The sequence below is a fragment of the Thalassophryne amazonica genome, chromosome 8 (genome assembly GCF_902500255.1).
Source record: "Thalassophryne amazonica chromosome 8, fThaAma1.1, whole genome shotgun sequence".
Classification (NCBI taxonomy): domain Eukaryota; kingdom Metazoa; phylum Chordata; class Actinopteri; order Batrachoidiformes; family Batrachoididae; genus Thalassophryne; species Thalassophryne amazonica.
Genome location: NC_047110.1, coordinates 51,342,688 through 51,358,769, shown reverse-complemented (window position 1 = coordinate 51,358,769; position 16,082 = coordinate 51,342,688). Strand labels below are relative to the sequence as shown.

The 16,082-nt window shown below is 39.4% G+C and overlaps 1 protein-coding gene across 10 annotated transcripts in view; it reads right to left on the bottom strand.

Annotated features, from left to right (window-relative positions):
• The window catches only part of tjp1b (tight junction protein 1b), a 249,644-nt gene that overhangs the window by 36,872 nt on the left and 196,690 nt on the right, over positions 1-16,082 (bottom strand). For 6 of the 10 annotated variants that reach the window (XM_034176217.1, XM_034176221.1, XM_034176218.1 and 3 more), the window contains 7 exons: positions 14,394-15,257; positions 10,405-10,496; positions 9,744-9,959; positions 9,487-9,623; positions 8,097-8,565; positions 7,725-7,942; positions 1,865-2,008 (listed from right to left, as the gene is read on the bottom strand). In XM_034176217.1, coding sequence (XP_034032108.1) covers positions 1,865-2,008; positions 7,725-7,942; positions 8,097-8,565; positions 9,487-9,623; positions 9,744-9,959; positions 10,405-10,496; positions 14,394-15,257 — 2,140 coding nt within the window. The remainder of the gene's footprint in view (positions 1-1,864; positions 2,009-7,724; positions 7,943-8,096; positions 8,566-9,486; positions 9,624-9,743; positions 9,960-10,404; positions 10,497-14,393; positions 15,258-16,082) is intronic. The other 4 variants (XM_034176219.1, XM_034176225.1, XM_034176220.1 and 1 more) reach the window with 2 other exon arrangements.

Here is a 16,082-nt window from a genome sequence, read left to right as displayed (position 1 = left end):
ATAGGCATTGTACCAAAGGGGCCCATTACTTATGCAACCCATCATCTTTGCTTTTATATTTTTTATTAATTTATATCAAGTTGCAGAGATTTGCTTTGAGTTCAAGGAAGACAATTTTCTAAAATTTTATATTGAGAAGTCTGATTTACTTTTTGTATTTCAAATGGCATAAACAAATTAAAATGTGTGAAATACCAAGGGGCCCAATACATTTGGAGGGCACTACACATTATCAGTTTTAAATCCACTTTACAATCAACTTCAATTCAATTTATTTTTATTTATACAGCACCAAATCACAACAATGCTGTCTCAAGGCACTTCACACAAGCAAAATCTAACCATACCAACCTACAGTTTTTTATTTTGTGTTATCTATTTTTTGTTTTACAACTCAGGTTTATTTACAATTAAACTTTTATTTTGTTATTATGTTTTATTATGTTATTAGTCTTTGATTATTCTGGTAATTCTATTAGTGTTTCTGTGTTGATCATGTTATCTAGTTACTGTCCACAATAAGTGCTTGCACCAAGTGCTATCCATTAATTATAATATACAACGCCTAAATACATCCTTGTCATTTGTATGTCACGTGATGTTGATCATTCGTCCCATTTGCCAGAGTGTTCTATTTATCGTGGAATTTTGGTACCATTACCGTGCAAATTTGGTTCCATAACGTTTTGTACCACTACACGCTGCGACCACCGCGCGCTCACACTAGCGGTGATGGTGCTTAGCTTCAAAACAAACATGGCAGGTATGGTGCTCATTCTTCTAACACAAAAAACAAATACAGTACGTAAGCCATCTGGAGGCATTTGCAGTATTTGCTTGGATGTCTCTAGTTGAAAGTTGAAGCGCTGTCGGATGAAAAGCTCTACAAATTTATGTCACAATTTTTGATGGACTGAGGAAAACAGATGGCAGTCTATACACAAAAGTCAGTGCACGGCATCAGGTACGGACTACATCATCAGGATTGTTTTTGAACTATCTGACTGTTTTTGCGAGTTGACTGAGAACAATTTTGGATTGGATTGCTATTTAAAGTTTGTGTTGTACTGTTTGGAACCTCTTGACCTCAAAGGACCACTGATGCACACTAATATGTAAGGCCCTTTTCTCTTGTTTATAAACTAATAAAATATCAAATGACAAGGATCTATTTTAGGTGTTACATATTACAAATAATGAATGTATTTTCATTAGTGCAATATTAAAAATATTTCATGAGGTTGAAATATTCTTACCATTGCACGGATGAAAATACATGCATCATCATTATTATTGTATGTTGCATACTATGTCACTGTAATAATAAAAGACTTGAATACATTTTTCTCATGCCTCTTTTCCATTCCTTTCAGGGAGTGTGCCACTAAATGCAATGGTATATATTTCCAGGCAAGCTCTAACTCTGTCACAACTTTCATAGAAATCAGTTCATTAATTTTATCACAACCCTGATAATTCAACAAAGAGGTAAAAATAATCAAAACACAGACTAAAACAAAAACAAACAAATCTTTTAAGTTTTAGAATAGATCACTATTCTCAAACATGAACTCTATAAACTGCAAAATTGAGAAAAAAAATGTGTTAAACAAGATGTGCACTTGATTAGAAAGTGAAAAAGGCAGTGATTCTTCATTGCAGTTATAAACAATCACAGTATCCAAATAAACAAACTACCATAGTGGTTGTGATTTGTGATTGTTCTGGTGTTTAAGAAACAACACATGTATGCAGAAATAAAGGGAATACGAAAGCAGCTGAGAACAATTAAATGAGAAAGACATGCAGAAACTCCTTAATGACCCAACCACAGACCCAAAAGGACAGAGAGAGGACAGCATACCCGACGAGGAGTCGGAGGATTTTAGAGCAAAAGACCAACCATCAGGGGTCATAGACGCACAGTGAGGTAATCGCAGCTCCACCGGCTTCAGGAACTTGAGTCCATGAGGGCCGCACATCACCAGTGGGCTTAGCAGCGTTTCTCCTGCAACAACACAACAAGAATTCATCAGATAATCTACAATGACTAATCAGGACAATAAAGATCTGCCAGGGCTGCGCTAAATTGAACATGCCCAGGCACAGAACATGCACGTGGCAGTGCATTCATGCAATCACAGACAACAAACCCAACCCATCATCTGAGGTGTAGGATCATATCCTTTCTAATGGGCCTTTCACACTGAACGCATCAGACGTGGCAGACAACGCTTCCCAATGCGTCGCGCTGAATGCGGGGGGGGGGGGGGTTCTATGTCATACTCTGGCTTTTTCCAAAGCCCTAAAAAGCTGAGCAATCGCCATCTTGGATTTGCGTCTGTAGAACCACAAAAAAAAAAAGCTAAAACAGCAGTAGAAAGAGTCTCCCATCATCCTGCCGGGAGAAGCTTTTTTTCCAGCTACTTTTCGGAGTGACACCGAGCCGAGGGAGGACTGATGACTTGGTGGGGTATCAATCGAGCCGCAACAGCATGCAGAGCCGCGCGGAGGAGCCGGAATTCAGGCCTCATTCCATGGCAGAGCCAGACACACAGCCGTGGTGATGGAGCAGACCCCTCAAGCCGAAATTCCACACTTTTGGATATATACAAACACTCACTTTGACCAACGGAGCTTAATTCTGCATCTTAGTCTGAGGTGAGAATAATGTAAAAATAAAATGTGACGTTACTGCACTGCTGAAGGTTTAATGCTCAGCTAATATTAGCTTAGCCTTTTAGCACAGCTGAGCTGAGTGAATGCTTTAATTTGTAAATGGTTCAGTCTATTTTTATTTTTACCAAATAAAGCTACAGCATTTTTTGTTGCTTCTGAGACCACAAAAAACTCAACTTTAAAAAATAACTTAGATTATTTTTAATTTTCTTTTTTTTTTACTGCTTAGTGTTTGTTGATATTTTAAGATTTTTTTTTTTTGTCCCACAATCAGGAATATTTGCTCTACAGGCAACCTAAATACAGACGCACTTCAAAAACTTCCAGTGATGAGCTGAACACCATGAAGTCCAGTCAGAAGAAAACATCTCTGCTCTTCAAAATGGGAGACAAGTGTCTTCAAAAACTCCACCAGAGGTCAAAGCTGCAGAAGAAACCTTCATCTGGTTAAATGTCCTGGGAGTCCAGCAAACCAACATCTGCTTCTACGCTTGTAAATAAACCAAAGGGTCTTTAAACAGCAATTATTACTATTTTATTATTTTTAAAAAGCTGTTTCATTTATATTTTAACATTAAATGAATGGATCATGAAATATGTCCATGAAGTCAAAGTTCAGTCAAAAGACATTTGCACAGGCAGAAGCCTCGCCCCTGTTGTACACAATTTTAAAACATTGACAATCACTAGTCAAATTCATATTTTAGAAATTACTTTATCCTCATCACAACATTAAAGGCAATCACATATTCTGATGTAATTACAAGTTGAAATCAACTCAATTAAAAAATTATTTCATCATGAGGTTTATGTCACATTAAGAAATCCAACTTCACAATCACACTGCAGTCATTGTTAAATCATCTCCTGTTGCATTTGTAATAAACATTTGTATTTATTTACAGTATCTCTTTCTGGTTGAAATGCAGATAATCTCCCAGACTTAAAATTGTACACATTCATTTCCATTCTATTTTATATTCATCTAAAAATAAATGTCCAAGGGTCCCCATTTTAATCAAGAAATCATCAAATCTGAAACAACAGGTAAGTATGGTTTTAATTTACAGATGAAGAAAGGTTTCTAAATAATCTTTTACTATTTTAATTGCAAGTGTTCTAATGTAAGAAACTTTTTTTTTTTTTTTTTACAATAATCAGAAATTAATTTTGAGGTAAAACATTTGCAAGGATTTTCTTCAGAAAACTGCTGTGTATAAATGAGCAGTTCTGTAACATGTTTCTGAACTGTAGTCTTCCGTGTTTTGGCCTGATGCCTCGTTTCTATTGGACAGCATGAAGCTATATCACAGGTCACAGCGGCGAAAGTTGGATTGGGTAGAACTTTGACTGTGGCAGCTTGATGACAAGTGGCAACGAGTGCTCCCGGAGAAGCGTGGCTTTAGCTTGGCTTTTAAAAATGCAAAATATCGAACTGAAAATAATGCTTTTTAGACTGATCTGCAACGCGTCTAACACCGTCAGCGGTTGTAGTGTGAAAGGCCCATAAGAAGCCGAACTCTCTTTATGCGTGGTTTGGGGAGCCTGCTGCCCACTCATCCACTGGGACTAGAAGAACACCTACGTTAGGTCACCTGCTGCTCTTCCTGGCTTGGTACTCAACACAGTCATCCCACAAAAACCAACTATGAAGATATCTTATCTGGGCTTCAACCTGGATTGTGAACTTTTTCCGTGGTCAGACTGCAGGTTGTAAGCCGGTCAACAACACATTAAGCTTTGCACCAGATCTTCTTGAAGTTGTGTGCACTATGTCCTTATGACAAAAGACTGCTGTACAAGCTATTCTTTGACTACAAATTTTAAGTCTGCTGATGACAAACTGCAGTGGGTCTCATCAGTCAGGAGGATGAGAGGTGAGCTGGCGGACTGGTGCCGCCCCAAAAACTTCATTCTCAATGTTGCCAAAACCAGAGAGATAGTGGTGGACATCTGAAAGAACAAGTCTGACTCACCCACACCACAGATCAGCAGCTCTCTGTGATAGAAAAACAAACAACATAACAAAATGCCTAGGGAGCCAAACTGCCCACATCACCTTATACGGGTGAACATGCCACCACTCATCCTCAATACCTTCTTCCATGGCATCACTGAGAGCGTCTTTAAGCTACAGCTCTATTAGCCCATGAGCCAGTAGTCAATTTTGACCTTGATCAATATCACTTAAGGGGACTATATGACACTTATTATCCAGCCTCAGTGTACCATGGCCTTCACAAAAATGCATGATTGACATCCCAGGGTGGTAGCGATAGCCAGGTAGGGGTCAATGAAGAATTACACAGAGGTCAAAATTGGAAAATACCACATTATTTGTCTGATCATCCAAAAAGATATAGTTTGGAATATTATAAAGTTATGGGGGTAAAAACATCAAAAATGGTGACAAAGGTCTAGTGTTAATTTTGCCAGACAAAACTAAATATCTTCGTCAATGACCATTTTTTTCATATTGAAAATGAGATGATGACGATACTACGTCGATGTTCTAAGACACTGACTAAAATGAAATTAATATGCATTATTACCTACGCAAAAAGACCAGACTAAAATGTTTTGCATGAAATAAAAACTGAAACAAAATCTCTCTCAATTTTTGTCAACAAGCTCTTATGCTATGAAAATGTTTCCAAAATGTGTTGCATTCCAAACCAATCTCACAATGCTGTCCTGGGGGAAGTTTGATCATAGATCTGTAAAGGCCACTAGAGTGGACACCAGTGTTGAGAAAGTTAACCTAACCTTAACCCTAACCCTTTTTCTTACAAACCAGGAACCTAATAGCTAAAATGTTTGTGTTTAATAACAGCGCGTTTAAGAAGACAACGGCACTAAATTACATTACACGTCAGCGGATTAATAAAAAAAAAAGGAAAGAAAAAAGAAAAAAGATAAATGTGCTGCAGAGAAAATTTTGTCTCACAGTGTTAAAGTGTCTGATCAGATCTCTGAGGCTCAGATTAAAGTTACTGCATGTCAGATTAAAGTTACTGCATGTTAGTTTACATTTACTCTCTCTCACAGTGTTAAAGTGTCTGATCAGATCTCTGAGGCTCATATTAAAGTTACTGCATGTCAGATTAAAGTTACTGCATGTTAGTTTACATTTACTCTCACAGTGTTAAAGTGTGTGATCAGCTCTCCGAGGGCCAGATTAAGTTACTGTATGTTATATTACATTTACTCTGTGTCACAGTGTTAAAGTGGCTGATCAGATCTGGGGAGGTGATGGTCTAGTGGTGAAGCGTTGGACTTGAGACTAGAGGATCCTCGGTTCAAATCCCAGCCTGACCGGAAAATCACTAAGGGCCCTTGGGCAAGGTCCATAATCCCGGAATTGCTCCCGGTGTGCAGTGACCATCTTGCATGGCAGCACCCTGACATTGGTGTGTGAGAGTGTATGGGTGAATGTGAGGGATAATTGTAAAGCGCTTCGAGCGTCTGATGCAGACAGAAAAGGGCTATATAAAGGCAGTCCATTTACCATTTAGCTCTCTGAGGGTCAGATTAAAGTTACTGTGTGTATATTTTTAACACAGCAGCAAAAGCTACATTCATCCAATATCAATTTGTTTTTAACATTATTTATGACTAATATATAACAAATAACAGGAAATACAAAATGATACATGAAGTGTGCATTATATTTAAATTAAATTGGCTCAAGCTGTGGCTCTTACAATAAATAAAAACATTACAAGTCTTGAATTATTGATTTTATTTTATTCTGCTTTGCTTTCACAAATTTCCAGCCAATTCTGAACGTGCAAACAGAAAAACTAGATCCAACAAATAGTTAATTTAAAAAGACCTGCACACCTATAGTTCTGTGGATTTATAAGAAAACTGATTGTCTAACTGTATCTGAGGGGAAGCCTTTCTGAATTAAAATATTGTGGAAAAACACCACAAACCTTCATTCATTCAACAAGTGTATTTTGTCAGGTGATAACATTCATTATTTCAGATGTATGAAACACTATATTGACTGAAAGGTAATCAGAAATAATCTAATGTGTTTTTTTTAATCAAAAAGACTAAAATGTCTCAACTGAAACGACAATGAAATACATTCAGTTCTCTTTTGACTAAAACTAGACTAAAAATAAGACTTTTAGTCAACTAAAGCACAACTAAAAAATATGTGGATGACTTAAATATGACTAAATCCAAAACTGACATTTGACAAAAGACTAAATTAAAAACAGGTGACAAAATTAACACTACAAAAGGTCACTTTCAGTTTGTACAGGGGTCAAAAGTTACCAAAACTGGAGCAATTTTAACTTTTGACCCCTGTACAAACTGAAATTGACCTTTGTCACCATTTTTGCTGTTTTTACCCCACAACAGTTAGTTCAACCTAAACCTTTTGGAATTGTTATGATCAGACAAATAATGTGGTATAGTTTTCAATATCATTAGAACATTTTTAAATTTTGACCCCTGTGTAATTCTTCATTGAGCTCTACCTGGCTAAAGCTACAACACTGAGATGGCTAACATACATTTTTGTGTTAGTCATGGTACACTGAGGCTGGATTGTAAGCGTTGCTTAGTCCCCTTAAGTGATATGAAAAACCTGCTTGGCCCATGGACTGTATGTGGTTCAGGTCCTGATACTGAGCAAGAATAGACAGGACACGAACTGTGGAGAGGATCATTGGAGCAACCTCAGCCTGCTATCATAATGCATCCACAGGGGCAATGGCATGTAACTGACTCCTCAGAACCCACCTATCATCCCAGCAATGACATATGATATCTATCCGTGGTGAAAATTTAGTGAGAATGCGTGAAGTAGTTTTGATGTAATTTTGCTAACAGACAGACAAATAAATAAATGCTAATGAATTTATTACATCCTTGGCAGATGCAACAAAATCAGACAAAACAACAGGACAAACCTGGAGTCAAGTGATCATTTAAAATTTTCCTTTCACAAATTGAGCATTTTTTTTAAAGGTTTAGATCTTCTGACTGCCTGTTAATTGATGTTCGGAATACAGAGGAGAACTGACCTTTCTCCTTGTCAAGGGGAGGCAGGATACTGTTGTCCCGGCACACCTTGAAGTAGATCTCCTGCTCCACACTCTCTGGAATTGCACCCTGGGGGATAATAATGCTGACACCTGTCTCAATAGAGCTCAGGACTCCACCATTGCAGTTGAAGATCCCCCGGGCTGTGGCCACCACTGTGTGACCTTCATCTTCATCATCATCATCCAGTGCACCAGGGCTGAGGGATGGTGGTAACAACAGTCAGTATCATCATTCAAAATAGGTTATCTACTGCTACAGTTAACTGATGGTTAATAAAAAAAATGTGAGCACAAATAAACCTGTCTCTGAGAAACTATACTAAAACAATCTCCAGTTATAAAATACATTACCTTACAGGTATGGCCTTGGGGATAGCGTTTATATTATTGTGCTGGTATTTGAGCCTGTTGTCCATAGTGCGAGTGAAGGTGTCCAGGCCGCTGTCATGGTCCATGGGCTGTGGAGACAGGTGAGACTTTCCACCGCTGTTGCCCATCATGCTGGACTTGCTGAGGTGGTCCGACTTTACCTGTGTGTCATTAGGCAGCAGGTTGTGGTTGAACTTGGGGCTGTCAAACTTGCGCTCAAAGGGCCGAGCTGAGCTGGTGTAGGGTTTTGGAACATAACGGTTGTAGTTTATGGGAGCAGGAGCACTCAGGGCCTTTGGAGGTATGTCAGTTCCATTAACTGGCGACTTGTCAGGAATGATCCTGGGAGGTAGATATCCTCCTTGTGTTGACTCATCCCTGATGGCAGGTCTGAGTGCCACCAGCTCAGATTTAGGATTTGGCGAGTTCAGTGGATCAGGGATGGAGTTTGCTGCAAAAATTACGAGTTGGACACAAGCACTTTAGTACAGTATTACATAGTGACACTAGCATTTGTCTAATGTGCAAATTTTTTATTATCTGTTGTAAACAATCTAAAAGTCTTAAAATAATAATTGCCGGACCAGGCTGGAACAGCAGAAGTGACATACTGTTGTGTCCTTCGAGTGCAACTGTACACTTGATTACGACAAGATTCAATGTGAGTCCAGCAGGAAGAACACTGTGAAAGCTAGTAGGGGTGCCGGAAAAAAATTGTTTCACGTCCGAATCACGATTCTTATTTATTACGATTCTGAGTCGATCCAAAATGTCCAAGAATCGATTTTTAAAAAGCATTTTTTAAAACATTTTCTTACTTACTCGCTGCGTGTACTGTTTGTCAGGCAACAGCTTCTGTACTACAGTGTCCCCGCGAGGGGAGGGTCCGGCGTGCTTCAAACATTCGTGAGCTGTAGCTTAGCATGGCGGACAAATAGCTAATTCAGCCAGCATCGTCTTTGCTGAAGGCAAATGTTTGAACGCATTTTGGATTTTATTATTTGCTATTTCATCAGTGTGCAAAATCTGCAAAATGAAAGTCAAGTACTTCGGAAACACTTCAACTCCGCAAGCCCACATGCTACGCTATGACCCAGAGCTAAAAGGAGCGGAGCAGCGGTATCTGCCGACGACCGACCAGCACTTCGCTAAACTGCCAGCCAACTCTTAACGAGCAAAGCAGATAAGTAAATTTACATCTAGAATCACTTGATTAACCATGTAAAGCTGCATTTTCTTAAACATAAACATTTTTAAGTAATATAACTATTTCTCAGAGCTGTTTGAATCGAATCGTCACCCCAAGAATCAGAATCGAATTGAATCGTGAGTTGCTGTACGATTCACATCCCTAAAAGCTAGTATTTTTTACCATCACTGGGGCTGAGTTTGGGCAGCATATTGGGTGGAATGGCAGATGGTGGTGGCCCATACTGAGAGGAAGGGCTGATCTGAGGCAGGGGGTCATATCTTTTCTCCACTGAGCTCACTTTCTCTACAGACTCCACTCTGCAGTAGACAGAGACAGTACAGCTTCATCAAAAGAGAAACATTAACTATAAGAATAATAGAGCATTGGCATTAATAAAGCCAAAGTCAATGTACCCATAGTCACCGAGTGTTTTATACCTGCTGTAGGGGTATGACAGCTGAGCTGGTTTGGGCAAATCATGAAACCGATTAATGCCAGGGCTGGGTTGGCCCATGGCTTTACTGTCAAAGCTACGTCTATCAAAGTAGGATAATTGTTTCCTGTAATATTCTTCATCTTCATCTGGATCGCAGTGGTTGGAACGCACTACATCATCCAGAGGTTTTGAATGAGGTTTCTGTGGCTCTGGAGCCCTGCGGATAAAACAGGACAAGATAAAGCTCAGTCGAGATTCAACAGCAGGGACAAACAGGACCCATTGGACAACATACATGCGAGACACTTCCCATTATTACTGTAATTTAGTCACAATGTTGAAGAAGTCCCATATTCAAACTTGATCAATGACAAGGAAACATGAAACAAACTACAAAGCCACAGCTGCCCATTACACGGAAATTAGGATCCGGGGTCCGGTGTCACTAAGACACTAAAACAGGATTCAAGTTTGGTCATCTTAGGGGTGGTTGGCCTTTTGATGATAAAGTATCAAGTTTGCTGCATAAAGATTGGTGTCCACTAGGTGGAGCTCAAACAATAATGAATGAATCAAAAGTATCAAGACCCTTTTCAAGGATCTTAAAATAAGTCAAAAACCCCTATGCTGCAGTCTGGAGCAGTGTGACGAGGAATACGTACCTATAGGAGGACTTTTCCTTCTCCAGGTTACTAAGGGAATTTGCTTTCAGAACAGGGCCAGGTGCACACACAGGTTTAGGAATATCTGCAGGCTGAAAGCAAAGAGAATACACATTTAGCATTTAGAGTAATAAATCTAATTCAGAGCACATCCTTCCTATTTTTATATGAATGGGTTCCTTATGTATACTCTAACATCTACTGCAGGGCTTTTGACATCTCATAAAGCAGACTCAGACAAATTGGTCTTTGAATGAACTTGTTCCTGAATGTTTTGGGTGATCAGAAATGACCATTTTTTTCCTACCTTGCATTCCTGTTTTTTTTTTTTTTTTTTCACATAAGGTGGAAAAAGATGTAACATATAAGGACTGATGCTAATTATCAGTGTGTGATGAAATGACACTTGTGAGCGAGTCTACTTCAGTTGTACTGGCCCAAATGTCAGCAAATTTGGTTTATGCATTAGCATTACGCAGAGGGCCTATAAAAAAAAACAACAACAAAAAAAAAAAACAACTTTGTTTCCAGTAACATAAAAAATAGGGTATGTATGTAGGATTTTTTTATTTTTATTTGTGGGGTCTAGTGTGTTGGCATGAGTGGAGTCTGTATTGAATCTCAGACTTTATTTTCTGTTTAAAAATTTTGGGATGCGTCCAGTGTGTGTTAACATTATTTATAGCAACAGTTATTAACCTTACCATAGTCAAATTCAAATCGTGGTGGCTTTCCTCACTAGTCTCCTTATAGCATGATTACTCAGTTTTTGAGAAGTGCCTACTTGACACAGATTTACCATACAGTGCCATACTGTAATTCTTAAGTGAATGAAGTTCAAGACATTCATCCATCCATTCATTCATTTCTATTCCTGCTTACTCCAATTAAGGGGAAGATGTATTGAATGACTTGGAAATGTTCATGTGTTCATCCAGACTTGTCTGAAGAAGATTGGTTGTAAAAGTTTAGAATAAACTCCCCGTTCTAACATTTTTTGGACTGTGTAGCAGGCCTTAAATAAATGAGGAAATGGATTAGCAAATGAAGTTGACCACACAAAACATGAAATATCTTTGGTTCATAATGTGTGCAATGTACAGCCAGTCTGCTCTGTGTAAGCCTAATACTGCCAGATCTCGGAAGCTAAGCAGAGTGGATCCTTGTTAATAACTGCATGGAAGAACTCTTCGGAAGGCCAGGGGCTGTGTGTGTTTCTCCAAGTGAAAACTGGAGTTGCGTCAGGAAGGGAGTCCGCTGTAAAACTTGTGCTAACTCCCAATGCAGCTCTGTACTGGATCCACTGTGGTGATCCTGTACAACTGGGAGCAGCTGTAGCTGTTAATTTTAAAAAAATTTTATTTGCATTTTCAATATTGTGCCAATTTTTTCTGATTTGGGGTTGTATAATGTTGTACACAGGGTTTTTTTTTTTTTTTTTTTAAAGAATATTAGTACTTTCTTGTCCACACAACACAAAATCTATGTTTTCAAATAGTGTTCCATAAACATGCCTTGTTGTTTAATGCTGAAAAATTATACTGTATTTGTTGTCTTTCTGATGCCTGATTCTGTTTTTTTCCTCTTTTTTTGAGGTGCAGCTCCATCCAGAGATGGGAGTGGTGTCTTCTGTAACCCTCTCATCCTGTGCACCGGCAAAACTTCCTGATATTCATTTTGTAACTTGTTTTGTCAATTGTGTCTGTAGCATGGCCCAAGCAGAGGGTCGCCCTTTGAGTCTGGTCTGCTTGAGGTTTCTTCCTCAAATCATCATAGGGAGTTTTTCTTTACCACTGTCACCTGTGTGCTTGCTCTGGGGGTTGGTAAGGTTAGACCTTACTTGTGTGAAGCGGCTTGAGGCAACTTTGTTGTGATTTGGTGCTATATAAATGAAATAAATTAATTAAGATTTCAAGATCTATCTTCGTTCACACTAAAATGCTCAAATTGAACCCCCCCCACCCCAAAAAAAACAAAAACGCTGCAGTAGCTATAGTACATATGCCAGGCCTGTAAGTTGCGCTATGTGCTGCGTGAGTGCAAGCGCGACCCTTTTCCGTCATTCACTGAACTTTCTACAGCCGGAAAACAACAGAAGGAGAGAGACAAATTACCAGCTAAAAACAAGCTAAATATTAAATCTGGCGTGCCCAACCAATTGATTGCAATCAAGTTCCAGTCGATCGCATGACACTGGTGCTGTAATGGACAGTGCTGCTATAATGGACTGATGCAGAGGGTGGCAGCAATGCACCAATAAGGACACCTTTTAACCTGCTGTTAAATGCTATAAAACAAGAAGAGGGCTCTTCTTCTAACCCCCCCCAAAAAAACAAAAAACAAACAAAAAACATTTTTGAAGCAACATAACAGCTTAAAGAGCCAAAATAAGTTACAATGTGGACAAAAAGGGCATGTAAACAGTTCAAAAGTCAGTATTTTTTTTATTTATTTTTCGAGCATTTGTTTTGTGTTTGTGAACGTAAATATGGGTGAGTTGTTAACTGCCATAAACTGACTATTAATTCTGTGATTTACTGCTTTTGTTAAAGATGACTGCGTTTGGGATTAAATTTTTTATTTTTCATGCATTTATTTAGTGTAATGTTTACAAACGCAACACGGTTGAGGGGTTCCTAACTTGGGATTTAACTTTGATTTCACAAATCATGGGATAAAAGAAAACAGATGGTGAGTCCACATAAACTTTAATGTACCTATTAATATATTAACACGTTCCATGTGAGGTGTTTTGTGCAGGTGCTTCAGGCTCACGGCAGTTTAAAAAAAATGCACACGCCCATGATAAATCCAAACTAAATGCACTGTACAGAAATGTGGAAAAGGGATTAATTTAATATAGTTTTGTCTGCCGTGACGACAGCTTGCTAGGTGATACTACAGGTTGTTGTCCTAACAGCAATCTGGATTACTTATGGGCTGCTGTGGCTAGACAGGTGGTGCTGGGACATAATCCTTTCAGAAACATTCCGTATTGCTTGTGCACACGGAGATGCAAATTCAGCATTTTCAGATTTATCCACTCTGGGACCTGTTTTCAAATACTATAGTTTTCGGCTGCCCAAAACACTATTTATGTGTGGATGAATTGTCAAGGATACAAAACTTATGTAGATACACCTAAATCTGTTGCTGTGTGGAACACCCCAGTCAAGGCTACAGGTTTTTTTTTTTTTTTGGCTGTTGTGTTTTTTTGTAGTAAAACAGCTTCAGCCAGGCATGTGAAATAGGGTCGGTCAGGTTACTGGAAACAAGAATTTTTTTCCAGTAGGTCTACTGACCTCAAGAAACCCACTGATATTGGGGTCAAAAGGTCAAGGTCACTGGAGGATACTTTGTAAAAATCTTGTGAGTGCAATGGCGTCTTTTTTTTAACTGTCACCAAATGTGGTATGTGTTTTAGGTATATTTACCCCAAGAAGTCTATTGACTTTGCGGTCAAATGGTCGAAGATCAAAGTCACTGGAGCACACCTGTAAGTGCAATAGCTTCTTCCTAATTGTCTGATTGTCACAAAACCTGGTGTGTTAGACATGGTGACCCAATTCACTGAACTGGACTGTGCAAAATCATTTTTCTGAAATGTGCTACTTGTCAATGGTAAGCTTATCAATGTTTGTCACGGGTGCTGTGGGTTAGTTCAAAATATGAGCTTGTTATCTCTGTTGCTCAGTTTCAAGATTAAGAACGAATTTTACCATTTGGCCATCATGGCATTTGCGGTGTCACTACACTACAATCACTACATTTTGGAGCAAACCTGAATAAAACTGGAGCCAGGAAAAAATGGCACCATATTCATACATTGCATAATTGGGGGTTATGGATCCTGGAAAATGTATGGAGTTTCATATTAGGACTCTTCTACGGTTATTCAGTTCCTTATTCCTAGGCTGTAGTGAAGACTATTGCTGCTGGGGAGGAGAGCTTGTTTTCTACAAAGCTGTATACATTAATGAGGAACTCACTCGAATTACTGATGGCTCTCCTTCCTTCGCTCGATCCACAGAAACAGAACGCTTATTCTCAAACATCTTCACTCTGTTCAGAACTGACTGAGGTTTCATTGCTGGGTCCTCTTCAAGATCTTCCTGTGGTGGAGGAGGAGGAGGAAGAGACTTGGAGACTACAGTGTTTACCGTCTCTCCTGGGGAGGGCTGAATCTCTGGTTTAGGTGGGGGAATAGCGGGTTCAGCATTCATGATAGGCTCATGCATTCCAGGTTTATATGTCCGGTTCTGGGGACCAGGAATGTAGGTAGGCCTCAGCCCAGAGTCACCGTAATATTGCTTTGGTGGCTCTGGTGACCGAGGTGAGTTTATGGGGAAGCCGTGGAGTTCTGCCTCGTAAGGAGAGCGTGCATCATAGCCTGCTGGGGGTGGAGGTGGGGGCTCATCATAACGAATAGGACCAGGTTTACTGTGACGTGGCCTGCCATCATAGCCCACTGGTGGCACATCATCAAAACGTGGCTGAGGGGGGCTATAGTCTCTTCCTGGTCCATCCTCATAGGGGGAACGAGGGTTGTAGCCCATGGGTTGCTGGTGGCCTGGTTGGTAAGCTGCAGGCTGGGGTGAGGTTTGCTGGTCATAAGGGGGCCACTCTTCATTGTAATGAGGCACACGGTTGTCGTAGTGCAGGTGAGAGTCAGCGTTGTGAGGCTTTGGTTCTGTGTAGCCGCCATCTCCATCGTATCCATAAGGCGGATGGATGTATTCGTGGTATGGCTGCTTGTCCTGGTACGGTGGCTGGTGAGTGTAGCTCATAGACTGCTTCAGGCCATGGTTAACACGTACAGATTCCTCCATGTTGTACAGATCTTTCTTGTACATCTGAAGAAACAACGGTTGGCGAATAAAACAATTTGCACAATCACCATTTTGAGGCTAATCATATCAAAAGAACAGAAACTACTCAGGAAATATCAATTCCCAATAACAGTTTAAAAATAACTTTCAGATAATAGTCAATAATGGAAATTTATAGAAATTTTTAGGAATTAAACACATACAAGTCACCAAAGGATTAAAGTGCATTTACACAAGCAAATCTCTATCTATTGTAAAAAAGAAAAAAAATGTTCTGAATGCTTGTTTGACAAGGTGCCTTTCAAGAATGACATCAGTCTATATTATTTACAGTTAGCTCTTACACATTAGCAATTTCTGTGATTGGTGTACCATCAAGCAATTTGTACATTTCTGAAAGGCACCATTTCAAACTTGTGTGTAGCCTGTAGACAGCAAATACAGTTTCTGTACTTCCTATAGGAAGAAAGTTGACATCTGCTCAGGACCAATCTACTGTACTTGACAGAATATATAATGGGTGTGTAGATGTATTATTTTTCCATAGGGAGAATTACTCAATTGAAAATATCAAGAAGAGTACTGTCTGCAGGTTAGCGTTCATCATGCAACCAACATTCAGTTTGCGTCTAATGCAAATCCAACTACTGGCACTACAACAGACAACACGTCTACTACTTCAATGCCACTATAAGTGCGACTACTACTGCTGATCTACAGAACAATGAAAGCTGATGGAACCCATAACATTAGGAGCCATGCAAAGGAAGTAAGGCAAGAGTTAGGGCTGGCTGTGGAACTCTTCACCCTGGTCAAAGACTCAAATGTACCAGTCCTTCTGGTCTCCCA